A 25653-nucleotide genomic window follows, 5' to 3' on the forward strand; every position below is an offset into this window, starting at 1 on the left:
CCTGGTGGTGGTGCTGTGCGGCGGACGGGATTTACACTCTCCGAACCGTGTAGCAGCGATCCGGTCCGCCGGCGTTACAGTTCGGTTTCATCTCTCGGCGCGCGAACGTTGCATCCGCACCCCGGTGCCGGCTTTGTTTGTTAGACAACATCATACAACCCCGACGAACCTTGGTCTGCTGGGTTTGCGCCCGTCGTTTTGGGTACCGGATTTGGGTACAACCCCGGTGTAGGCGACCTGTGTGCTTGACCCGTGAAGGGGGCCGTGTGTGTGTGTGTGTGAGTGTTTTGCACCGGTGGTACAACTGCTGTGTTATCAACGCGTGATACGAGCCAACAGAACGTGCTTTAGGTGTGTAGAAGACCGTGTGCTGCAACCGTCCGCTGTATACTACTGATCGGCTACCGATCGTCTCACCGGCCGAGTTGATCGCGCTTGAGTGTTCGCAGGCAAGAGGTGCGTTCTGTGTGCGTGTGTGTGTGTGATGTGCGTGCTGGTTTTAGCATATCTTGTTAGTATTAGGCTTTCACTGTGGTTGGGATTTGGGAGATCCTTGCAATTTTGCTTGTCGTTGTCGCGTCGTGATCATCAAGCAAAGAGTAATCAGGGAGTTGTGTACTACTGCACTGTGCGCTCGGCATGTGTGTGTGTGTATCTGTTAAGTGCGCCGGCTTTACAGTGTAACTAGAGCGTGCAAGTACTCTTTGAGTGGAAGTGGTGTGCCTACCCACTAACCAACCAACAGCAGACGAACGAAAACAAAACACTAAACCAGAGACACACCAGATACACATCGAATAGATCGATCTTTTAGTGCGTGCGCTCAGCATTCCCGAACAGTGTGTGGTCACACCGTGTAGAGAAAAAGTGTCATCAGTGGTTCAAACCTCTGTCGCGCGAGAATTGTTACAGAATTGTTTTTCTTTTTTTTTCGTGAACCCCCCAAAAATAGAACCACGGAGCTGGCGTAACCCGCTGGTGTCATCCAACCAAAGAAAACCGTTCCGTCTTCTCCTCCTGCTAGTCGGAAATCAGTCTCAGTCTAAAGGGGAAGCCGACACGGGTGTTTTCGGCCAGCTGTTGAAATAATAATAAAATGAGACATTGCCTCAAAGTGGCACCACAACACTTAGAGAGAGAGAGAGAACGAGGGTGACGGCGCAAAACGTTTGCTAGACGATCGGAAGAGGCGGGCTAGTGTATGTGTTGGTGACTTTTTTTAGCGACCCGGCAATAAAAACATGCTTTTTTGCAAGTTCAAGACCACAAGTTGAGGAGATCTAGTATAGGAGAAAACGTTTAATACTTCGTGGGGGATGATCATGATGTTAAATTTAAAAAAAAAACAAAGAAAACGAATTAAGTATATTAGAAACTGCAACACCGGGACGATCATTTGCATTGCAGTTTGCCTGCTCGAATGGGTGACTCCATACACTTTAGTTGGAATAAATTAACTGCTGCACATGGTGTACGCGATCGCGATCGCTGTAGAACGTCCAACGTGTGACGATCGGTGATCGTACACAAATATTTGCTTTAACCGAATGGGAACGACGCGAACGGAATACTGATGATTCTTGAGGCTTCTGCCAGTTTTTTTTTTGTGCGGGATTTATGCTTTCATGAAGAGAATACCCCGCTGCTTCTTCACACACGCATGAGGAATTTTGCTTCCAACCGTTTACCCTCCTCTCTTTCTCTCTCCCAGTTGCAATGGTTGCATTCATTCAGAATTTGCCGTCTGGCATACACACATATATGAACGTTCATTTCTATGAACGCACACGCAAAGGGTAGTTCTCGGTCTTCCCTCCGGGGGTTGGAAGATTCTGGAACAACGCCTCTTGCCTCGAGTGTGTCTTGGGTGACCGAAGACGTCGCGGGCGGGATCTCTCTCGCGTGCGACAAATGCAGTTTGCGGCGGTAGGGGTACTACCGTACGCGCAAAGGGGGTTAGTTGTTTGTTGTATCGTAATGTTTGAGTTGGCCGCAAGGGTTCGGTTTCCCTTATCAGCAGGGTGTGTGCTCGGGGTGTGTGTGTGTGTGTGATAATGAAGCACTGTACAAGCTCATTACTACTGCCTTAGAAGTAGAAAGTTTAGGTTGGGCCACCGAGACGATAAGCAATATCGAGCTGTGAGTTCGGATCGATGATTGATTTTTTGGAGATTTAGATAAAATTGGGGTTTTGCTGATATATTTCGGTAATGGATAGAGAGCTCAGTGTTTCATATTGTAAGATACTCTTGAGTGGATGACAGACAGGTTTGTAAGAATCGGTTAGCAGCAAGAGAACCTAATTTGCATACTATATCCCAATAGAACCGGTAATATCCGGCTCGGATCTTTGGGTTGATCTTCAACTTCTAATTCTTGCCTCATTTCAAACTCCCAAAAAAACCGGTCCCACAAACAGATCAAATCTTCATTTAAACGCATCTTCCGTCGCCTCATCTTTAGCGATCTTCCATCGCAGAAACATGCTATCCATCTCCCACCCATCACTACTGCGGGGTTGACGATCTACACGATCTGGCGACTTGGCGTTTGTGTCACGGTTCCGTCCGCACGTTCCGTTACAGCTACGCGCACGGCTTTTACTTTCGGGAGCCGGCAAGTGTGGGTGAAATTCTACCATGCAACACGTAAACCGCAAAAGGGTAAACATTTGACTTCCCGTGGTGTGTCGCCGGCACGGCAAGTGCTTCAAGTGCTGTTGATAGTGTGCCGGCACGTCGCGGCGGTACTTGAGGCACTGTCCCGACCCCTTTAGAAGGTAGTCTGTGGCACTCTTCACTTTCACCCCACTGGAACGTACAAAGTTGCGTAACGAATTGAGGTCATAAGAGGCCTGTTAGTTAGTAAGGGGTTTTTTGATGTGATCTTCAAGCGTGATCGCGTATGGCACACTATTTGATCATCTTCTAGAGCAGCGCGTGTGAATCGCAGACGATCGTAAAGATGTTTCTAACGGTCAAAGCAAAGAGGGTTCTCGGGAGAAATTCCTCACAGCATAGGACCAACATCTTCTCTAAGTGTTCTCCCGCAACAAGCCTGCAGTATTCTTCGTGCGGTTGGGACCGTTGTCATTGTGTGGCAGACAAAAATAGAGTTGTGCCGAAAATTGTCTACCACGCCACGCAGATCCGGCTGGCTGGTCGCCGGTTAAAACTGCCGGGAAGGCATAAATCATGCCGAAATGGTTTCGATGGAGGGGGAAATGGGGAGATCTTGCCAGTGGGGTGTGCGTGTGTCGTGACCATTCTGTTGAACTCTTTGCACCGTACGAATACTGTGATCTTCATTGTAGATCTTAAGTTGCTTACTGTGGTCTGCATCTTGTAAGAGTTTGATGTTTGAGTTTGATGGTGCCAATGTCCATTGGCAATTCATAAACGGAGTGATATAGAGACGCGTATACTGTGACCTAGATCTTTGAAACAGAGCACCATATTCTCTTCCCAAAGATGAAGATGATGTAACTCTGCATCAGAGAGAGAGCAAGGTTCAAGATCATCCGCAACTCCAGAACCTTCAAAGTTTGGAGTTAAAGGCAATCTGGTTTCTACCACGCTTTCAGGGCCATCCCTTCCGCCCAAGCACTATCGCCATGTCACGATGTGGCGTAGGTCAGGTTGAGTGAAACCAGTGTTTGTGCAAATGAACCGCACGGGTTTCCGGTCGAAACTACTACCACCTTCCCAAACCTCGTGCCAGGTCGGGTTTCCACTCCCTTGCCAAGCGCTAAGCGTGTCCCCTTTTCCCCATATTCCCCTGTCCCTAGCACAGCGTGTGGGTGGCACAGCAAGCATGCCCCAGTAAGGCCTAAAGTGGTAAGCGAGATCTCGTCGCCAGCACAACGGTCGGTGATTAATGAGGCGGCTTCTCGATATCGTATTACATCGTATTGGCTGCTGCACCAAACGGCTGCACCAACCGTTGCGTTGGTGTTTGGCACCAGCAACAGTTCCATTTACGATGGGTGCGATACGCGATATACCGCGCCAACGGGGCATTGGGGTTGGTGGGTGTCATGGCAAACGGTTGCATGCGATCATGATATCCCACCGCATTAACATTGCGACCGGAACAATGCAAATGTTGTTATTATTTCTAAACAAAATACAAAAGTACCCTCCCTACACGTGCGCGGGCCACTGCGAGATGTGCGTCGGGGGAGGCCACCACTATGCAAATGTGGGCCACCCACACCTCCCCTACCAAGGGGGAGGTTCGGGTTCAGAGGAAGCGAGGTTGAGCGGTTGCTAATGGGAATAGATTTTAAAGCAACCCGGCCGAGTAATGCGCTGAAAAACGAACGTATTACTGTGACCGTTTGCAACACTTTAATGCTCTTGTTCAAGTTTGTTCTTGTACTTTCAATGAATGGCGGGTTTACGGTTGACGATGATGAAAACAAGCGATGAGTGATGATCGTGTTCGTTGAACGAATACCAAAAGCGCTCGATGAAAGTTAAAATGAGCAAAAAGCGTAATGAAATTTTCGTCAATTTTGAACATGACACGAACGTAATAAAACTGTAAAACGATCATGTGCCAATGATCGTACGTTGGCGGTTGGCAACATTCGAGTGCTTCGAGATTCACAAATAGTTTGCTTTGGCTTGCTGAAATAATCACACTGTACTTAGATAGCTCTGTGTCTATGCAAAGAATATGTTTATTTAATTTTAAACAAAACTAGCAGATGGCGTAGTAAACGATATTACGGTAAATTGGTTTTTCCCGGAAAAATGGATTTCAAATATTCGATCATAATTAGATCTCGTTAAAGCTTAAGGGTTGTTTGTCGTAAAATATGAATACTTAGCTTTAAAATAACGAGACATGTTATCTATCAATCGGTCCCCGTCATGGGTTCAAGCCTCGAATGAATCGTGCCCCCATACGTAGGACTGACTATCCTGCTACGGTAATAAATAAGTCATTGAAAGCCAAACTCACTAGTGGTACAGGCAAGCCTTAACCAACAACGGTTGTTGTGCCAAAATAGAAGAAGTTATCTATCAATCCATGGAAAATAACAGATCCATTGCACACAAACACCAATATGCTTCCGCGAAAATAAATATAAATGCAAATGTTGGAATAAACAACAAATTTCTAATAGATACAACAACAACAAATAAGTTTATCTCAAAAAGAATGGCACGAATGATGAAAAACTTGACAAAACTATCAAATTCCCCTGAAAAATGGCAACTGCGCGCAAAGCAATAACATCTTCATGGCTCGCCCCCCCCCCCCCCCCCCAAACGCTTGCCCTGTTTTTCGTGGAACTGTGATGAAGTTTTTCACTCCGCTCCAGTTTTTGCGTTTTGCCCTGGGGGGAGCTCGATTCAACGAACCGTTAATGTTGCCGATGGGCATGCAAATTTTTCGGCCCTCGTGCAATACTCAAGCCTCAAGCTTAGGTTCGGGTGGAAAGGTTAGAAAGTTTCCTTTTTTTTGTTCGCTATCTCTCCCGTTCAGGTTGACCTATATATTTTGCTGGTAAGTAATGGTTCACCCCATTCGATGCGTTATAGTTTGCTCATCTTTTCTTCTTTCCACTATAACTTCCATGCCACGTCAAGTGGCCATCCCTTTGCAGGTAGTTCAAAGTCATCGTGTTACGTTGATAATGAAGGTGCAGTGCGAATAATTCCGTAAAAAGTAGCAAAAATGTACTGATAAAGCTCTACTGTCATGGGTACTACATAGTTTCAGGAGCTCTGACGTGCAAATTGCATACTTTTGGGCGGATTTTGAGAAACATTCAACAAGTCTCCATTGATCGAGCGCTACTCCTACTTGGGTCTAAAATCCTTGGGGATGCCTCAAACGGAAGCCTACGTTACCGGCATAGCAACAAGTTGCGCACTGCGCGCGCGCCTCTCTTTGCCACTTTCTGTTCCCAATGTTTACTTCGTAATCAATTGTCGATTAGGAACTCACCTGACAGCTTACCACCAAACGTAAAAGAGAGGGCCGCGCGGGAGGGACAGAAAAAAGTGCAACCAACGTGTCGGTTAGAAGTTTGATGCAAATTGCGCCTCTCGGTCTGACACCTTGTGGCACAGCGGTGCTCCTGGGCAACATCAACGATTATGCCAAACCCGCCACGTCGTCATCATGGGAACAATATTGTGCACTTCTTGCTGGTTGTAGCTCCCCGACGTCACGTATGCGTGAATGCAGCTGCATCATGATATGACGAGATCTCTCTCTCTCTCTCCTCTTTGGTGTGGGCCAAACATCAGGACGATTAACACTGGGATAAGCGTATGTATGGGGTGATGTTATCCCGCTGTTAACCGCAGCACTTGAACGATCACGGAGCTCGTAACCTCGAAGAAAAGACGCAACCGACATGCAAAGATGGCACTCGTGAAATGGTGTTAATGAATGTGCACACATTATTATGCACCAGCACGGTGCACCCCACTTAGGAAAAGGCGTGTTGCCCTCAAGTGGCCGCCCGCCGGAGAAGACGACGAATTACCGGTAGGACAGCCATCTCGGGTGCGGTTTCGGTTGATTTCCCGCCCAATGTCTGTTTAGGGCTGGTTGGCCCAATTTTACCACACGCTCGCTCTTGCAGCATCGATTGGAAATGCGGTTTTATTTATAACGCCCGAGGGCGTCATCCGTTCCTTGCACTCTCCCTGTCTGTGTGTGTGTTTTTGCTGACGACGAGCGAGGACGATGGGCAAATTAAAATGTGTTTAACCACAGGAGATGAGCTCGACCGGGCCTGGGCTTAAGAAGTTGCATCGCACCGGTCTGCTATAAATAGGAATGCAATTTTATGGAAAGACGCTAGTAATGAAACAAGGCTCACATAAGAGGAAAACAACCTCTACACTTTCCTGGGTACGTAATTATGAGCAGCATCGTGTGTGAACGGGTGCCAAAAACGTGATTTGCCGTAAATTTAATAGCAAAAAGGTGATAAACGCGTATGTCTCCACCGTGAATCATGCCCGTAGTGGCCGGGGAAGCTTGTGGTTTTGAGAAGTTCCGGTTGAACATTCGCCAATCAATCGACCGAGAAATGGCTGTATGTATGGTGCAAAAAATACGACCTGCTTGACCAGCATTCCATCAGGTTCGCTTGATCGTGCCAAATGCTCGTCTTAAATGTATTTCTATCTTCCATTTCATGCCCCAGAGGCATTGGTTGCGATTGAAGCAGAGGGGACATGCGTTTATTGGACAGTAGCGCGCTCCGTTAAACGATCGTTTTATTGATCGTAAACTTGGGCAGTTTTTGTTTTTTGTGTGCTACCACCACTTCCCGCTTTTATCGAAACGCATAAAACACGCACCCTAAACGCTCAATTATTCATTCATAAAAACAACAGCGATCGAAACCGGGTGGGAGCCACGAGAGATCGTAAACCGACGGAACGGAGCTAACTCCAAATGCGCTAAATCAATCATGATCGCACACGCACAAAAAAACCTGCCACCACTCTGTTTGGAAGAGTTTATCATGGTGCAAAAAATTGCACCATTTGCAAACATGCTTCTTCTTCTTCCTCTTAAAGCAAGTGGTTCGCGGTCCCGGGCGCTACACATCATCCATCGCGCGCAGTTGATCTCGCTGCAAATGGAATGGAGAGGTGGAATCGGTGTCACAGCCGCCTAACCCAGCACACACACACACCCTACACCATCTCGCTGCTGATGTTTGTATTTTTAGAGGCGAGCAATGTTCGTCATCACTTGGTTGGCGGTGTTGGCGGTAGATTGTTGTTTCGATAAGCAAACTAATATTGCTTACTTTGAACAATCGAGAATCGCATCGAAAGCGTCGCAAGATTTTATGCAATAAAAGCATACCAATAAAAACCCACGGCAAATGAAAGTGTTGAATTGAGACAGCTGTCTCGGATGGGCGACAGCTTTTATTTAGAAATTAGCGTGCCTGGAATGTGCCGACTGTAAACATCGGGCAGGACTTTAATGATTTATTCGAGTTTACTATTTCCGTAAGCAATCCTCTAGCACGATCAGCACCATCAGCTATTCAATAGAGGTTAGTTTTGGATAAACTGAATAAGTGATTTTATGTATACAGTCTTTCCCCGAGTTTCGTGAATTTTTAATTTTAAAAGTTAATATGTCAAATCAGTACAATTTTCTCCAACAATTGTCAAATGCAAAATAAATTTAATTACAGGCGCCCCCTGAGGTACAATCCCTTTGAGTTACGACGATTTGCAGATACGACGATTTGATTTTCACGGTTTAAAGTTGTCATTGAAATTCCACAACTATCCGATCTTGAATATCTATATCGTGTACACAGCTTTTGGAGCAAAATTAATACATTATCGAACATTGTTTGAAATAAAATACACGATATTATTAATTTTGACTCTCCAACTTCGTTTATTAACGTTATATTCACAAATATTCGACATACGACTATTTTGACCTACGCCTTGCTTTGGGACATTTTTTCGGTCCCAAATATAGTCGTATCTCGAGGGACACCTGTACCGTCCAATATTTGAAATCGCTTAAAAGAAAAAAATAATCTAAAGATTAGATTTATATTAAATATATAATTTAGTGCATCAAAGTACTAGATTTAATTCAAAATAACCATTCATGAACATTATTTTGGCTTAAAACACGTGATATTCGACTTACGCGAATGTCTCCGGGATGCATTATTCGCGTAACTCGGGGAAAGACTGTATAACTAAAATAGAAATACATATACATAAGTACAATACTACCTCTGATCTCTGATTTATGAAAGATTTGCAGAAGCTCTTGATGATTATCTCTAGAATGATATATTTAGCACATGTTGATCAAAAGCATACTGCATCTTTTTGGTGATTATTTAGCTGGAATGAGCTGGACACGTCATATTAATGATACCGGACAACCCTTGAGCTCGAAATATCGCTATAATTAATTGTTAATTTATTACCAATGTGTACCAAGTAGTCAGAATAATCCAATCTTGTATATTATTAATTTCTAAGCTCAATTAAACTATGCATTTCAAAATGGTTATAAAACGGTAAACAGCTCCAGTGAGCAATAGCGTTGATAAAAGTACGCAACACCATTCGATCGTGCACAACCAAGAACTGCTTTTATAATTTTAAAACACAGCATTAAGCCAAAGGGCAATTGTGATCTCATGCGCTCGATTGCGGCGAAACTAACTGCTTTTGCTGCTCTACACAAGTTGTATGTTTGCCTCGTGCGAAAACTTTACACGTTTGCATTTATATTGATGCGGTGTTGCTTTTAAAGTCCGTGAATAAATAATATCGACACGTTTGGTTTGACTCATGCGTATCTGGAGCGTGATGATCAAAAGTGTTGTTTTTTTCTTATGGTTTGGGTCTTATTCTTATTAGAAATATTCTATTAAAAAATCTTGCTAGTTTTATGTTGTTTGCTTCAAACGGTGAAAGACAAAACAAGACTAATTAAATAATCCTAGCTTTAGGTTTAGCAATGTAATGTTAGGACATCCACTCTCCATGCCACGTGAACAGAAGCGTAGAAGCTCTAATAAAGTATATTTATATAAAACCACCATCGCGACGACGGTCGAATCGGTCGAAAATTCCATTTTTCATCCACATGCTGTACAATGTGTACGAACTGACGCAAACATAATTCCTGCTCGCAATATATAACCCTCCCTCTGCTAGAGAGAGCGAGAGCACCAGCACACACTTCCCCATTATGTTGGCGAATTTGTGCGAAACACTGGTTCAAAATTCAAATCGTATTTTACACGCACGCCTAGCACCACATCTCCATCGTGACCAGGGCATCCTGACAAGCAAAGCATCGGCCTGGGGTTGTGCCAAAAGTAGCGTGGGGTTATCATTTGGCAAACAGATTCACTCACTGCATACTGGTTTGGTGGAGTTGGTTGGTAGCACATCAAACAACGTGCAAACGCGTACCACAAGAAGCGCCACAACAAGCTTGGGTATTGTAATATTGCTTTCGCTTGGAAAAGGCGAGCGAATTAGTATGCAGATCAAACACCGTACCGTACCACTTTAATTGAATCCAAAGCACCAAGCACATTCCGCAATGGGACAAGGGTTTGTTTGGAGTTGGGGACACCTGATGCATGGCAGACAGCAGCCACCTGTTGCTTCCGGTTGGTTCGTTCGGCCGTTCGGTCGTTCGGCCAAAGGAGAAGATCTCTTATCCTCTCGTCGTCGGGGTCGGCTTAATTGTGTCTCGAGCATATCTTATCCTGCCCCTGTACACCTATTAATCGAACGTACAACGACCCGATGGAAAGAGAAAGAGAGAGCAAAACCGGAATAATAAATTCCAACCCAAACTGCCCTCGACGACGAAAGGTATTCAGGTCAACCGTGAAGCAGATTGACAGATTCTACCGAACTCCACTGACGCGCAATCCCGGCGCTAAACGAGACACACACACACACACACTGTTGCTGGCTTTATGCTGGCGTTGGACGTTCGCTGCTGGTCCGCCAATTGGCGAATGGCCGCGGGAAAATGGCCAACAAACCCCCCTTTTGCCTGCCTCTCTCAACCAGGCCTCCTCTGTTGGGCCATCGGCGAAGGAAGGAAATTAATTGAATCAACAAATCGCGCATCCTTCCCGCGAGCGCATCTCGTTCGCTTCGATCGAAGCAGACGTGAATTGTGCATAAATTGTTTATAATGGGACCTCTAGTCCCAAGCGACGAAGAGGTTCGCTGTCTTGGCTTGAACCTTCGGCTTAAAAACTGATTACAAATAAAAAAGTCCAACTGACTGAAGGATGAAGATGATGATGATGATGATGATGGTTGCAGTTTCGCACACAATGCACAATTCTTCGTTTGCTCTGTTGCATCCTCTTCATTCAGCCTTGGGCGATTGTCAGCATCATCAGCAGTCAGTCAGTTTCTACGCTCTCCCATGGGACGTATTGTGCTAGTTTTTACGCGAATAAAGCTTCCAAATTCCATTCCTGAAATCATTTTCCTATTGTTCACTACTTGCGCTCACCACCTTTGGGTATTGGGAGAAGTGGGAAAACTTTCAATCCCGAGCGCTTGCGAGAGGATGGCGGTAAAGGATTGGTTGGTTGAGATTTGTTTGTCTTTCTCTTGCCAAACCCCCGGAGAAGCGGAAAACTTTACTCTACGGGTTCCTGGGTCCAGTGTGTACATTGATCAACTCTGCACCCCCCGTGATACTTACACCTGGTTGCTGGCTTTAAACTTTCTGGGCCGGTGAATCCGATCGATCAATAAACAGTTGTTAGCTGTTGGGAACGCGCGTACTTGGGAGGAAAGAAGTCCTGCCAAAAGCAGTACAGCGTGGCAATATGGCTCTCACTTACTTCCTGCTGCGGGCATTATGCATTATTATTACGACGATGGCGTCTTCGCCCGCCACCGTTGTTGACAGGCCGGATATAATTCACGGAGTAAGGTAAGGTATGGTAAGGAAAAGGATTTGCCGTCACTTTCTTTTGCTTAAATTTGTCTTTTTTCTACTCTCTGGGTCTGGGTGCCTGTGTTTCTTCCATTTAATCGATCCTTGAACGCAGACATCCTTCGGGCGTATTTGATGCGATGTATTTAGCTTGTTTCTGTGAAGATAAATAGAGCGAAAGAATTATTAATGATTTCTACACCAGAAGATTCAACATTTTTGTGAATATTTTGTAGTCAATAAATTTTCAATTATCCTAAATATAAACAGGGACAACTATCTCCATGAAAATCTGATAAAATCAAATAATTGTAAAAGTTAAATGGATGAATTTAATTAAAAGCATCAGTGTGTCTTCTAATGATACTAGCGGACAACGTCTATGAGCGTTCACTACCGTAAGGATAATTGTTCAAACCTCCATCCCGACAATGAACGACCCTCAGGCTGAGTGTAATGGTGGAAAAACAGCGCAATTATTATTTCCAATAAATAACAAATCAATTACAAAGTTGCTCACCGTCGCCACATTATGATCGTTCGCATCCTCGTCATGCGCTGAGCGCTATCAGAAGCGGCAATAGCGGCAAACCCAAACGCAGAAAGTTAGTTTAATTGCCATCCTGATATGAACCGGTGGGCCTCGTATACATTCAGCTAGCACGTCAGCAACGAGCTCCGACTTGAATTCCCACTTCCCCGTCGGCTAATTGCCACTGGTTGCTGCTGCTGCTGCTACATTACCTGGAAGTTTAAAATTACTTCCTCCCAGCGGCTACTGGCGCAGCCACCGTGTTTTGTGCGTTTCTCAATAACGCATTGAAAAATAAACGATTTTTGCCGTCTGACTTTTACCGCCCGCAACATCGTCCCCGCCCGTCTCGGGGTTTCGCAAAATAAAGCAAACGGTGTGGGTAGGGAAAACGGCAAAATCAAATAAACAGCATTATCCATTATTGGCATTGCTGGCTTCGAGTAGGAGCAAAACAAATCCGCACTGTCGGTGTTGGTGTACACTGCTCGACTTCACTTCCGGTGGCATCGCACGTTCGATTAATTGGACAACATAAATCATCACGCCGAGGTACTGGGCGTCTCCATGCGGCGTGTACGGACGGATGAACAGGTGCGAAGCTAATTACACGGTTGGACGCATATTAAAATATGATAAATTCCCCATGAAATAAACAGCAAAATGGAGCAAAATAAACTTATTTACAAAATTGTCTAAAATACCTCTTGCAACGAATTTGCTTAGCTTCTACCGATGTGTGAACTGCAGAAAGTAAGCTGCACGGTTTAATCTATGTGTTCCTCTTTACGCTCAGACGAATATGATTGAGTTAGGTCGGAGTTTATTTTCGTCTTTCACACTGTACCCTTTGCGCCTTGCCAACACGTGCAGGCATGAAATGGAACCGCATCGCGGGCTTGCAGCAACACTCTGCTCCGCTGTGCTTCAGGACGTCGGCTTCGCGCGAACGTCAATTTCCATTCCGCTTCCCCATGGCTGTGTGGGTGCGTTTGTACGTACTGCTTCTCGGTATAATTCCTTCGTCCTGTGCGCTCTCCCGCACCCTCTTTGGCAACAGGTTTTAACGATAAGTGGCAAGAAAATCGCATAACAGCCTGTGCCCGCCAACAAACCACCTGTTGAATGTTGAGTTGATTTCGAAACGAAGGGGTGATGAGTAGTGCTTTGAGACCGAAAATCTGACACCGAAAAGAACAAAAAAAAGGTCCATATGGTAGAGTATAAACAGGAGAAAAGGGTTAAATAGGCAATGTTGAACATCTTTTACCTTCATTCGTGACTTGTTTCGTGAAAAATAGTAAAAATGGACGATAATAAGCACATTTTGTATGACAGACTGCATACTTTCAGGCGTTTTTATGCGTTGATTCAACTCTATCTTCGCCACCCGCTTGTGTGATTGAATTAGCAGCCGCGCTCTTCTCATGGCTATTAGTTGTGCGATGCATCCAAGTGGGCTTTGAGTTTCCAATTAGCATCGCGGTAGGTGTTAATAGCAGGCCTCCACCATTCGGGTAGGTCAAACACGCACACGCCTAATCATCAGGAGCGGCGGTATGATGTGTTTGACTCGCGTGCGCTAAAACAATCTCGTCTTTAACATTGACCGTGGAGATAGGAACAGGCCTTCGTCGTCGGGGCGGGTGAGCCAACAAAAAAAGCGTGCAAATGAAGGTCAAATTTTGTTATTTGATGGCTGCAGTAGAGGAATATTTTGTCCAGCTATTTGTCGCTTTGATGAGCGTTACGATGGTTATGGAATTGGAAGGATCCAGTGATGCTGCGGAGGGGGGAAAAGAAATGCTCCGAAACCGTTATTTGTTTGACCCAACACACAAGGCAGGTAGAAAATAAAAGGGATCTTGAAATGGTTTTCTCTTCTTCTTATTCCAAATTCCAAATTTTCACTTTTCTTCAGTGTGGTTCTCCGTTGGCCTGATCGGTGTACAAAGCGGCAGAAGTAGAAAAAGGGCTCCTCACTTCACGCAGCAAAATGTCGTCGTCCCAATTCTAATTTCGATCCCTTTTTCTGCCTTTCCAGGGGTTTAATGCGCGTGTTTTTTGGGACCGACAATAGGGATGGTTTTTTGTGCGTGTGTGTGTCTGTGTGTCTGTGCGTCGTTTAAATTTACTTCAATTCATCCCCAAAAAGGCTCCGCTCGTGTTTGTTACCCCCGCTCCCCGTGACTGCTGCAAGTACCTTCTTAGCTTTTGCGCCTCAAGGACGCATCCATTCCATGCACAGCACCACTTCATACCGCCAGCGCAGGATTGTTTCCCTATCCTGTACTGAAGGAGGAGGTACAAGTGAAAGTGCTGCTGCTGGTGCTGGTGCTGCTCGTGGTATTTCCAGTTAGCGACCGAAAGGCAAATGGAAGCAATTTCAATTCAATGGAAAGATAAATCGCATTTCCGTCAAAATTCAACCCTCCGGTTGGCGGCTATTCATTGCGCGCCTCAATCCGCACCTTCACACTGTGTGTTGAGTGTGTTGGAAACAGCACTCGGAGCAAGTGTGCTGAAGAAAACACTGACAAAAAAAATACTTGCCGCTTTATTTACCCAAACCGAACAATTTCTTCAACTCAACGGGGACAAGAAGGCGCAGGAGAGATAGCACGTCGTTCGGGGTCGGGCTCTCGAGAAGTTTATTTACCGCGCAAAATCTGATTCCTCCTGCACGACGTAAATGACGTCGGAACTTGGCACGCCTGGGAAGTGTTGTGGACTCGAACGCAATTGCACACACACACACACACACACACACACATACAAGATGAGAAAAAGAAGCTGTAAGATGCTCCAAACGTACCGTCCCTTCGTCTCATCGTCTCGGGAGTGCAATGGGAAAGTGATGACTGGTGGCCGTGTGTAAGCGCCCCATCGTCAGTCAACGGCGCTGTAACGAAGACATTCCCATAGACATGCACAGCAAGAAGAAGAAGGAAAAAAAAACAAGGTGCTACGTAGTGGGTGGGTACGGTAAATCTAATTTTCTCCCAAAAAGATTGCCTCCGTACGCTGCACACCACATCCTGTCCTGCTGTTGCCCTGGCTCTGTTCGTGTTTCGTGAGCCTCTACCTAACACGCTCCAGCTGCTTGATCCTTGTTTTACTCATTGCTTCACCATTTGACGTGCTCATCAAACAATCTGCCCCCACTGGTTCCATCCCCAGCCGTCCCTTTTCTACCGGCGGATCGTCCCGTAGTCGAGTTTTTATTTCTAATATTTATGGCACACCGGGAACACCAGGCACCGGGAGCCAGCACGGAGATCATAATTTTAACGATGAAAAGAATTGGGCGGGACAGACTCGGAAGCACCACCACCTCCTATAGCACCAGCGGAGGGACACACTTGAAATGGGATTAATTTTATTTCGTGTTTCTTCACCACCGCGTGTTGAGTGAGGTTGTGATTTCTTCCCGAACTTAATCTTGATAGCTCCGAACCGTTGTCATGGAGATGCTGGGAAAGTGTGCTCACTCTCACTGGAAGAAGAGTGGACGGACCTGGGGAGCTGGCATAATCAACGGTTTGGATAACTTCAGCTCGGAAGCTCTGCAGTGCGGTGCTGGGACAAGATTATTATTTAGCCGTCCCGTTGCCCGTCCGCCCAGCGTTTCGTCTTTCCAGCGCGACAAACCTTGTCCAGCATTGGGTGACCGATCGGGCCAACACCATCATCCCCGTGTGCAAAGGACAAAAAGAGCGCTTTGAAAAGTGGATCCCTCTGCTAGCGCACCCGGACCGGCGAACGACGAATCTGTCAGGATTTGTACTTCGGGGCCGTCCCTGGTTTCTGAGTATTTTGCACACCGCAAAACATCGCGACAATATACAGCAGTTGCTGAAAAAAGGCTAGAAAAAACTGGATAGCGTTTGAACGTCCTCTGTGACGTGAGTAGTACACAAGCGGATTAGCTAGTGTGCGGTCCTCAGGGCAGGGAGAGCACCCTATCCATAACGTCCTTATTGTCCTTTGATGGTATACATATCTCCATCGTAGGGTTGCTTTGAACCACGCGAAACTGAATCCAGGAATATCGTGTCCATCGACCTGCGACACTATCAACCATCACAAAGCACTGTGCCACTGTGTATCATTACTATGCGCAGCATTTCTCAGGACTCGGCACATTGACGGGACCTTTGATTTTAGTGATTTCACCGTGTGGAGGAGCCTCTCGATTCTGTGGAAATTCGCTTCAACTCGCTGCACATGTTTGCAGGCATGTTTTGCGTCAGCACCGGGACCTAAAGTACAGGGAACAACAAGTCCTATAGCACACCAACACCATATGGAAAAAGTATGGGACGAAGAACCAGCATTAGTGGGTGTGGGTTAGTAGAATGGCAACTTTTCAAGTAGTCACATTATTTGGTCCCGGGGTTTGGGGTTATGTGTGTTGTGTGGAGTAGTAGACTTTAAAGTACCGCAAACTGCTGGAGTATGGAGCATGTGGCTTGTTGGTTGCCTTAGTTGTGCTCTTGTTGCGTTTGCTCGGCAGTTTTCAGTTTTCCAGACAAGCACACACCAACACACCGAGTTACAGTGCCCGTGAAGTGTCCTGTTTGCCACTACTAAGAAGCGGAAAAGTGTCCTTTAAATCATGCCCCCGTCCTCCATGAGCGCTGCTGACGAGAGCTGGCGAGGTGGCCCTTGCAATGATGTCAAGTGCGCATTAAACTACCAATGGCTTCCTTTTCAGTTTTCTTCCCCAACAAGGGGCCAGGGATTGCCGTCGGGGGAAACAAGGTTAAGCAAAACATGCCTTACGTTCAAACGAGCCGCGGCGATACGACAACTTGTGGGGAGTTGAGCCTGGAACTCGGTCGTATGTACATTTTTCAAAACACTGCTCAGCGTTCATTTCAACTTCGATCCGACTGTTGATAAACGGCGGCTGCGATAGAACTCCACAAAGCCACGGCGGAGGACGATGAGATCATTTCGCGCCTCTTTTCTACTGTTAGTTGTACGTTTACAGCTGTTTGTTTGTGTCGATGTGCAGCGCTGCTGCTGCTGCTTCTCCGTCGCTCTTCTCTTCCATTGCCATTTGCATTCGCCGGGTTTGACCGTTGCAGCCGTACTTTGGAGCACAGTTCTCGCCGGTGTTGGGCCCAACGTCCACTCGCATATAGATTGTGGTCGGTGGCCCCATCTCCCATCCCATCATCCGTGTCCGTCATCAGAAAGAGTGAGAAAGAGTGGCTAAAGTATGGCCGATAATTGATAGAATCAACTCGCTGACAACACTTAACACATCCCGATGAATGATTTGTATGGATGTTTACTGTTCTATGGGTCGTCGCCGAGTGGTGCGCATGGGGCCGCGCATTCTTCGCGTCTTTTGAAACCATTAGCAATTATAGTAGGACAATGAGGAGTACAGTGGAAAGGGGGTAGTAGGCAATTATTGGGCGGCGGTCAAGTTCGGGCTATCTCCCGGGTGTCCCGCGTGTTTGCCAGGTCACGGGCAGAACGGACTGGACCTTCGAGACGGGCCAGAGCTAAGCGAACTGCTTCCAGCCACTTGTTGAGTGATTGCTGCCACCCTTATCGATCGCAATGCAATAAAACAAGAGCAACGAAAAAAAGTGATTTAATCTTCAATTGGATTGCATGCTTTCGTTAGCGCCAAGCCAGAGGGAGTGGCAGTACGACCAGAAGAATCAGGAAAAAATAGTGTATCTTCAATAGACTGATAGCGGTCGTGCATGGATGGCATACGGTGGACAATCTCACTCTGCTGATAAGCTTAGTGGTGGAGGTGTTTAGAGACTGATTCCAATAATAGCGTCGACGCTACAGTTGCATTGTTGATGTGCAATCTGCAGCTGTCAGTGATTATTCTCGTTAAGATATTGGTAACATCACTAAAATCTTGCGCGTAATTTCATTTCGCTTATCAGAACTCATAAAAAAACGATAGCATATCTTACAATTAGTACCTCCCTTTGGACATCAGTCCAATGATGATGGTCACTTGTGATTGCCCCGAAACTCCCATCACACACACACACACAGACTAATCGTTGGATTGTAATTTATTTCACTCGCCACAGCTGATGGAACTCCGGAATGAACCAGATTGAAGATTGAAGGCAGCAGAATGTGTGCTAACGAACCAGCGTCCTGGTTTGGTTACAGCAAACTCCGCTTCGTGCACCAATTGGGCAGCTACATATTTCAATTAAGAGCTTTCTATAGCATCGCTCAATTTAAAATATTCATTCAGTGACAAAAAATGAAAGTAAATCTTTCGTACATCTTCATTCCAACGATTGATGTGTGTCATCATCGTTTCCAACAGGGCTATTTAAAACTTTCAAAACTTTGAATAACTTCCAACCAAAACAGGGGATTATTTCAATGAAAAAGTTGTAATTGAAATAGCTTTCCTCCCTTCCAAAAGGGACACCACCTTCTTTTCAAGCGAGCAATCACAATAATGGAGGTTGTTTGTTGCGTATTACACCAGCCTTGAACTCCCTCCCATAGCGAAGGTCTATTCAGGCTACGTTTTTGGAGTTCACCCGCACCGCAGCCGTGCTTGTCGCTCGCCCAAATACACTCATTAAATAGGAATATTCCACCCCAGGAGCATCATCGAGAAGACACCAGTGTAATGATAATAGCAACATTTGCTTAACTTTTTATCGCATCCTCTCCTGCGCAGCCCTCAAACCTGTTGGACGCAATTAATCTTACTGCTGTTTGAGGCGCACTACTACCCGGCGTAGAAGCTTATCGTTGTTTTGCTAGATATTCCACTGATTTGCCATAACAATACGGCTTTCAGCAGTAGACAACAGAGCACGAAATCCAGTAGCAAAAAGGTGGAAAGACATCTTAAGGCCCAGAAGATACGAAGAAGCTTGTTGTCATCATACAATTTAATCTTGCTCCAAGATGCCACTGATACTGATACTGCGCCCGTTTGCCATCCTTTTTCTTCGCAGATTTCCCTCAAACACCGAACTCTCCAGAAGGGGTGCGTTTTAGCCAGAACCCGGAACTCGGACCTTACGCATTGAGCCTAAAAACATGTCGAACTCATACGCGACTGCCGGCGCACGGCCAACGTCACGATGGAAGCAGTTCATAAAGTCGAACCTGCTCACCTTTCTGACCGTGCTGGGCGTGTTCGGCGGCACTGCCCTCGGACTGACGCTCAAGAACTCGGCCGAACCGTGGACGCAGCGTGAGGTGATGTACATCCAGTATCCGGGCGATCTGTTCCTACGGTAAGGTATCTGTTTCCGTATCCTGGCGGCCCGTCCGGTCGGGCTATACTAATGGTCTCTCTTCATCTGTCTCTCGCTCCGCTGCTCTGCCCTCAAGGATGCTCAAGTGTCTGATCGTGCCGCTGCTCGTCTCGTCGATCACCAGTGCGATCGGTTCGCTGGATTTGAGCATGTCGAAGAAGATCGCTTTCCGGGCGATCATCTACTACTTCACCACCACGGTCTGTGCCGTCATCTTGGGCATCATACTGGTCAGCACGATCCGGCCGGGTGCGGGCCGTGAGGTGAGCAACCTCGGTGGCAAGGCAACGACGCGGCAGGTCCTGACCGCCGACACGCTGCTCGATCTCGTCAGGTACGTCTCCGAAGGGGGCATTGGAGCTCCGAAGTGTTTGGGCCAATTGATCAAATGTATCGTCTCTTCTTTTTGCAGAAATCTATTCCCACCGAACATCATCCAGGCTACAATGTTCCAGGTACAAAACTGTGTGGCATTGTACACATTTGAGCTTATGAGTTAATAACGATAGTACCGCATTCTCTCTATTACATCCACAGTTCCGAACCATTCTTGTCCCTCCAGCCAATGCCACCGGTGGTAAGTAGTGCGATGTGGGGGGAACGATCTTTCATACTTACAAGCGCACATTGGAATTGATCAGAGGGGGCGGAATTTCGCACCGGAAATTGCACGCTGTGTGCCGCAATTTTGTGCTTTGTTGGCGCACAGACTTGTAGCGGGGTTGTACATCCAACATCAAACAAATAGTAATGTAACGCCCTGAAGCAATGGCAACGACAGGAAACTCTCACGAACCCCAAATCCAAAACGGTTGTGCTTCTAATCACCACCACCCCCCCAGTGTACTGTCGGTTAGAGTTTGGTCTCCTACTCCTGTCCACCCTATCCCATCTGTCCAACAACTGGTGGAATAAATTGCGGAAACGATCACTTGTCACCGTCATATCAATTTTAACCGGGGCGGTAATGCATATACCCCTGTGACAAGTCGTGTGTATATGTGTGGATGTCACTGACGGTGGTCACTGCTGCTGCTGCAGAAAAATACGCAGAACCATTTATCCCATCAATTGACGGGGTGACCTTCTGGGAGGAAATCCCCCCCAAATGCGCTTGCTAATGCTAATTGCTGGCAGTATGAGGAATGCAAAAGAAGGAAGAGTTGCCTCTGCAAATGTGTGACTTTGGGCGTGATATTAATAAGAAACTCCTTTCGTGTTGCGCTTTTTTCCCTCCTCCCGCTCGCAGTTCCATTGACCCAGTACAAGATCACGTCCGAGTTTACCGAGGGCACGAATGTGCTCGGTCTCGTCATGTTTAGCGTGGTGCTCGGCACCTGCATAGGCAAGATGCGCGAGAAGGGCAAGCCGCTGCTCGGGCTCTTTGAAACGCTCAGCGAAGCGATGATGATCATCACCTCGTGGGTGATCTGGATCTCGCCGATCGGTGTGCTGTTTCTGGTCGCGGCCAAGCTGCTGGAGATGGCGTCCTTCGTCGAGGTGCTGGGACAGCTGGGCTGGTACTTTATGACTGTGATGCTGGGGCTGATGCTGCACGGTTTCGGTACGTATCGTAAGGGGGGTTATAGCTTAGCGCGCGAAAAGGTCCTTCAATTCATCCTTCCTTTGGCCACTCCATCCTGCAGGTACGATTTCGGTCATCTTCTTCCTTACCACGCGCAAGATCGCATTCCCGTACATTGCCAAGATGAGCCAGGTGCTGGCCACTGCCTTCGGTACCGGTTCGAGCTCGGCCACGATGCCCATCACGATCCGCTGCCTGGACAATATGGGCATTGATCCGCGCGTGACGCGGTTCGTCATTCCCGTCGGTGCCACGATCAACATGGACGGTACGGCACTGTACGAAGCCGTCGCCGCCCTGTTCATTGCTCAACTGCGTAACATTCATTTGACCTTTGGTCATATCGTTGCTGTGAGGTACGTCAAGGAGTTTCTTCTTGGTTTTTTTTTAACAGTAATTGTCAAAACTTTGATTCATTTGTTGCGTTCAATTCCACTTCTAGTGTGACTGCCACGGCAGCCTCCATCGGTGCGGCTGGTATTCCGCAAGCTGGACTTATCACGATGGTTATGGTGCTGGACACTGTAGGTTTGCCGGCCGAGGATGTTACCATCATTATTGCCGTCGATTGGCTGCTGTAAGGAGAGCACAATGCACAACGCTTTGAAACCTTGTCCGATTGATGATTGATGTGTTTTTTTCCCCCTCTAGCGATCGATTCCGTACGACTATTAACGTTATGTGTGACGCCCTGGGAACGATTCTGGTCAACTCACTTTCCAAAAAGGATCTATCCGGTGATGCCAACGGCCATGTAAGTGTCCATCTTGTACTGTTTATGGGCCTAAGGTGTACAATAAGCAACGTATCTCTTTCCTTTCTACTTCTTTGTCTATTAGCTGGAACTGGCTGAACCACACGAACTGGTAGAACTCCGACCCGACCAGAAGGAATAAGTGTGTCCACCATCCCGTTTCATCGCGGGTCCCTCACCGTCATCCCCGGAGCATATGGAACAATAGAGTTAATTTCATCGCCACTTTAGAACGCGCACTTTCTTTTTGCGCATTTCGGCGCACGTGCCACACGAGTCGATACGTAAAACTTGTACGTAGTAATTGCACACAGTTTTGACATGTCCTCAATGCAGAAAATACACACAAACACACACACACACGATGGTGTAGAAGTCTCTCTGCTGCTGCTAGGCGTACGATTGCGCCACGAAGCACGTGCTTCGAAAAAGCGCAAAGATGGCGCGTAGCGATTGGAGCGAAAACGTTGGCGCATGCGATGGCAACTAGATTGATGCAATGAAATTTTAATGTTACTTTCTCGCTATTAGAGATATGAATAGTAGCGGATAGAAAATGTCGCCTTGTTTCTTTCTCTCTATCTATCTTTCGAGGGCATTTAAGAGTGGAAAGACGTTTTCCACCCAATGGCACATCGAATGGGGTTCAAACTGTGTACCACACACTGCCCTTCAATTTTCGCTTTTCCATAACTTTCTTACCATTTAACAAAAGCCAAAAAGCTCCCTCAAAGTCAGGCGGAAGTGTGTTGGACGTACGTGTGTAGAGAGAGAAGTGTGTACCCCGTGTGCCATGGCAACAATATGACGCGACAATAGCAAAAGTAGGCGAACAAAACCCATTTTTGACCGGTTCGGTTAGGGGCAAAGCATCACTTTCATTTGACCCGATTGTGTTTACCGTGTTTATTAAACTATTAGTGTAAGTCACCACGCGCAAGTAACAAACCAAACACACATAACAGTATATCTATGTAAGAGCAAAACGTGCGGTGCGGTGTGCGTGTGTGCAAAGCACGATCACTTTGCAGCAAGGCGCGCGCGGCATCATTTAGGGGACAGAACCGCGCACTGTAAAAGCGCAGGACCACTCACCCGCTCAACTGACCAGGATACCGATATACGTGGTACGTGAGGCAATGTGAGGATTGTGGCTCCACCGCATGCCCCCTCATCACTCTCATCACATCAGCGCATCAGCGGGGAATATCGATGTTTGTATGTAAACATATCAAAATATCGATGTTTAATCACCAAACACTAATAGTACCGACGGCTCTCGGTCGGTCAAATGTTCCCCACCAACCATTACACATATATGAACTACCGCGAAACGCGATCAACATTCGAAAGTACTCGAGAGAAGAAAAAAAGAAAAAAAAAACAGAACATAGCCGATTGTGTGTGTATGTGCCAAAACAAAAAAAAACAAAAAGAAACGGACGTCCTCCTCACAATCTGCTTCCGGTTTAACTCAGCATTGCATTTTTCACGCGCACACACAACACGTGCGTAACACATTTCCTTTTCATGCGCTTTCTTTACCCGCCCTCCCCAACCCGTACACGCACACAGACGCGCCCGCGCTTGGTTGCAGTTATCGAAATGTGTGCGTGCGCGCGCTCAGATGTAGATTTTAGTTACGTTCGTTTTCCTTCTGTTTTTTTCTGTTTTTTTTTTTGTTCCCTTCGGAGTCGAAAGCGAAAGAAGAGTGTTTGTATATTTCAAAATACTTACAAATATATTTTAATGATTCACCTTTTTCCTTTTGTATCATATACTTTCATCGTTTCTTCTTCTGTGTCTTCACGGTATGATTTCTCCTGCCCTTCATTTTGGGTTTTTGTTTTTTGGGCTCAAGATTCAACGTATTTCTATTTGTGTTCGTCTTTCCGTTCTGTGGGCTGTTCAGTTCGGCTACTACTGTTCATGGTTACTCTATGATTAAAATGCCAAATGCGTCGGCAAGTTCAGCAGTGTGGCACGTTCAGTGGCTACTCTGATGTGGTTCATTTCACCGTTGGTGCAGGAGCGAAATTTTGGAAGGAGGGTTGGTGTTCATTGGTAGGTAAGAGGAGGGAGTTGCAGTTGTCACCCATCAGTTCGTAAGTTGTATTGTAGGAAGAGCTATTCCGATTCGAAGGAATGCGGAAAGCATGCGTGTGCTGCCCCCGAAGGGAAGATTGTGTTAGCTGAGATTGTGAATGTTTAGAGAGCAAATGTAAAACCCGTTGTAAGTGTGCGTGTTGCTGTGTTCACTGTAATTGCTTCTGAAACGAAGCCTAAAAACCCTAACGATGGCAAAAATAAAGATTGTTTAATGTATAATATGATAGCCACGGGAAATTCCGAAGTCCTTGCAGAGAACAATCCAGAGAAGAGCGCGCTCGGTATGTATTGTTAACGTAGTTATTTGTTACATTTATTCAAATATTCCATTAGTTAAATTCAGATATTGTCGAGTAAAGGAGATGAGGGGGGATAGGGGGGTAGTAGTGGGGGGAGTCGACATGCAACTAGTGAAAGAGAGAGAGATAGAGAAAAATAGTAATAATGGGGGGCACAAAAATTTGCGGAAAGATAACCGAAATCATCATTCTAATTCTAAACTCAAACGTCATTAAAAGTAAACCGTCTAGCGTCGCACACGGGATTCGCTCCCGCATCCGTTCCCTGGGCCCGTCGTCTACTGCTCCCTCTCCCGCGCCGCTGCTCTTTCGCACTTAATCTACCTGCGACTGATCGACCGTCTGCCAGATGAGGCGCTCCTCGTAGAAGTCTATCACGAGCTGGGGACAGTGCTTGCGCGCCTCCTTCGATTTGACCAGCTGCGCCTTGTCCTTGTCCTTCCACTGGATCAGGAAGAGCAGCTCATTGTCTCCCTCGGTGGCGCCGAGAATCTTCTCCGGCACGTAGCCCTTCTCGAAGCCATTCAGCTCCTCGACCGCTTCCCCATCCGCCTGCTTGGGATCGCCGCCGTCATCGTTGCTTTTGGATTTGTTCGACTTGGTAGACGCGTTGTCGTCGCGTCCCTCATCGTCCGAGCCGTCGTTGTCGTTCTCCGATTCGCCGCCCGTTCGCTTCTTCTTTGTTGTCGTCCGCTTCTTGCCGGCGGCCGCACCATCCTTTTTCGCCGCATCCGTGCGCGACTGCTCGAACGCTTTGATCAGCTCGGGGCAGTCGAGGTTTTCGCGCGGTTCCCAGGAATTGCTGCCCGAGTCGTACCCCTTCCATTTGAGCAGATATTCTACCTTGCCCTTGCGCTCCCGCCGGTCCACGATCTTCTCCACCACGTACTCTTCCTCGGTGTCACTATCGTTCCCGCTGTTTCCGTTCGTGTTTTTCGGTTCCTTGGTGCGGCCCATGGTGTATTTTTTAACCGCTATTCGCTGTTCTGTGTGGATAGAGAGGGAAGCGGAAAAAAACACACCATCAAACGACGCGCTCACGGGGATGCGAGTGATGCTATGCGGCGAACGCGCCTCGCAGGGCAAAAAATGGCGCCCACCGAGCGCATCTCGCTTTCGCACAAGCCGCAATACAAACCTTGACCTAGATGGAGAGATTCTGCTGCAAGTTGCGTTTTCGGCAAGTTTGTGGAACGTTGCGGCTGGATGATTCTTTTCAGGGATTGTTTTTTGCGCTTTCCTTTCAACGCAGCGTTCCTTTCAGCGACGAATGGTCAAAGCAGTGACGCTTGGCGTGAATGTATTTTGATGGCACTTCTTGCCGCAAAAAAGGGCAGCGTTTACACGGGTTGGTTCAAGCGCGACACCGGCAACCGTTGCGGGGAGCTTGGGTGACAGTTTGGGAATGCATTTTCCGGCGCATCTGTATGCTGTTTGAAGCAAAATCATATTCTGTAAACCAGAAATGTAAATTGAAAGATAAAACAAATACATCAGTCAATAGAAATCGAATTAAATTCAAACATTTTCAAATATTGATGAGCTGTCAGAATGTGTTTGCCTGTCATTCATTTGTCAATCTCTGTTCGGCATGAACCAACCCGCCCATGGCGCTCTTTCCCATCAATCACCACAGG

The 25653-nt window shown here is 46.7% G+C and overlaps 2 protein-coding genes across 3 annotated transcripts; one reads left to right on the top strand and one right to left on the bottom strand.

Moving 5' to 3' along the window:
- Nucleotides 1-55: 55 nt before the first annotated feature.
- LOC120955400 (excitatory amino acid transporter 3) lies at nucleotides 56-23370 on the top strand. Of its 2 annotated transcripts, none has more exons than XM_040376238.2 (10): nucleotides 56-456; nucleotides 18964-19248; nucleotides 19346-19603; nucleotides 19682-19724; nucleotides 19807-19846; nucleotides 20519-20833; nucleotides 20916-21210; nucleotides 21297-21431; nucleotides 21506-21608; nucleotides 21694-23370. In XM_040376238.2, exons 2-10 carry the CDS (start codon nucleotides 19049-19051, stop codon nucleotides 21748-21750), a joined length of 1446 nt encoding a protein of 481 aa, XP_040232172.1. In that variant the 5' UTR covers nucleotides 56-456; nucleotides 18964-19048; the 3' UTR covers nucleotides 21751-23370. The 2 variants fall into 2 exon arrangements, with proteins under 2 accessions (XP_040232172.1, XP_040232173.1); XM_040376239.2 differs by having other exon boundaries at nucleotides 56-351.
- Nucleotides 23371-24003: 633 nt separating this feature from the next.
- LOC120955403 (chromobox protein homolog 3-like) lies at nucleotides 24004-25333 on the bottom strand. Its single transcript, XM_040376247.2, has 2 exons — nucleotides 25155-25333; nucleotides 24004-25002 (listed from the first exon to the last, which is right to left on the bottom strand). Exon 2 carries the CDS (start codon nucleotides 24971-24973, stop codon nucleotides 24332-24334), a length of 642 nt encoding a protein of 213 aa, XP_040232181.1. The 5' UTR covers nucleotides 24974-25002; nucleotides 25155-25333; the 3' UTR covers nucleotides 24004-24331.
- Nucleotides 25334-25653: the final 320 nt, after the last annotated feature.

The sequence above is a fragment of the Anopheles coluzzii genome, chromosome 3 (assembly GCF_943734685.1).
Source record: "Anopheles coluzzii chromosome 3, AcolN3, whole genome shotgun sequence".
In the NCBI taxonomy this organism is placed as follows: Eukaryota; Metazoa; Arthropoda; class Insecta; order Diptera; family Culicidae; genus Anopheles; species Anopheles coluzzii.

Bases quoted from the DNA above. Each gene is read 5' to 3' on its own strand.
- LOC120955400 (XM_040376238.2), top strand. From the start codon at position 19,049: ATGTCGAACTCATACGCGACTGCCGGCGCACGGCCAACGTCACGATGG. The intron at 20,834-20,915 runs GTACGTATCGTA...TCCATCCTGCAG, and splicing joins GCTGATGCTGCACGGTTTCG to GTACGATTTCGGTCATCTTC. The intron at 21,211-21,296 runs GTACGTCAAGGA...TTCCACTTCTAG, and splicing joins GGTCATATCGTTGCTGTGAG to TGTGACTGCCACGGCAGCCT.
- LOC120955403 (XM_040376247.2), bottom strand. From the start codon at position 24,973: ATGGGCCGCACCAAGGAACCGAAAAACACGAACGGAAACAGCGGGAAC.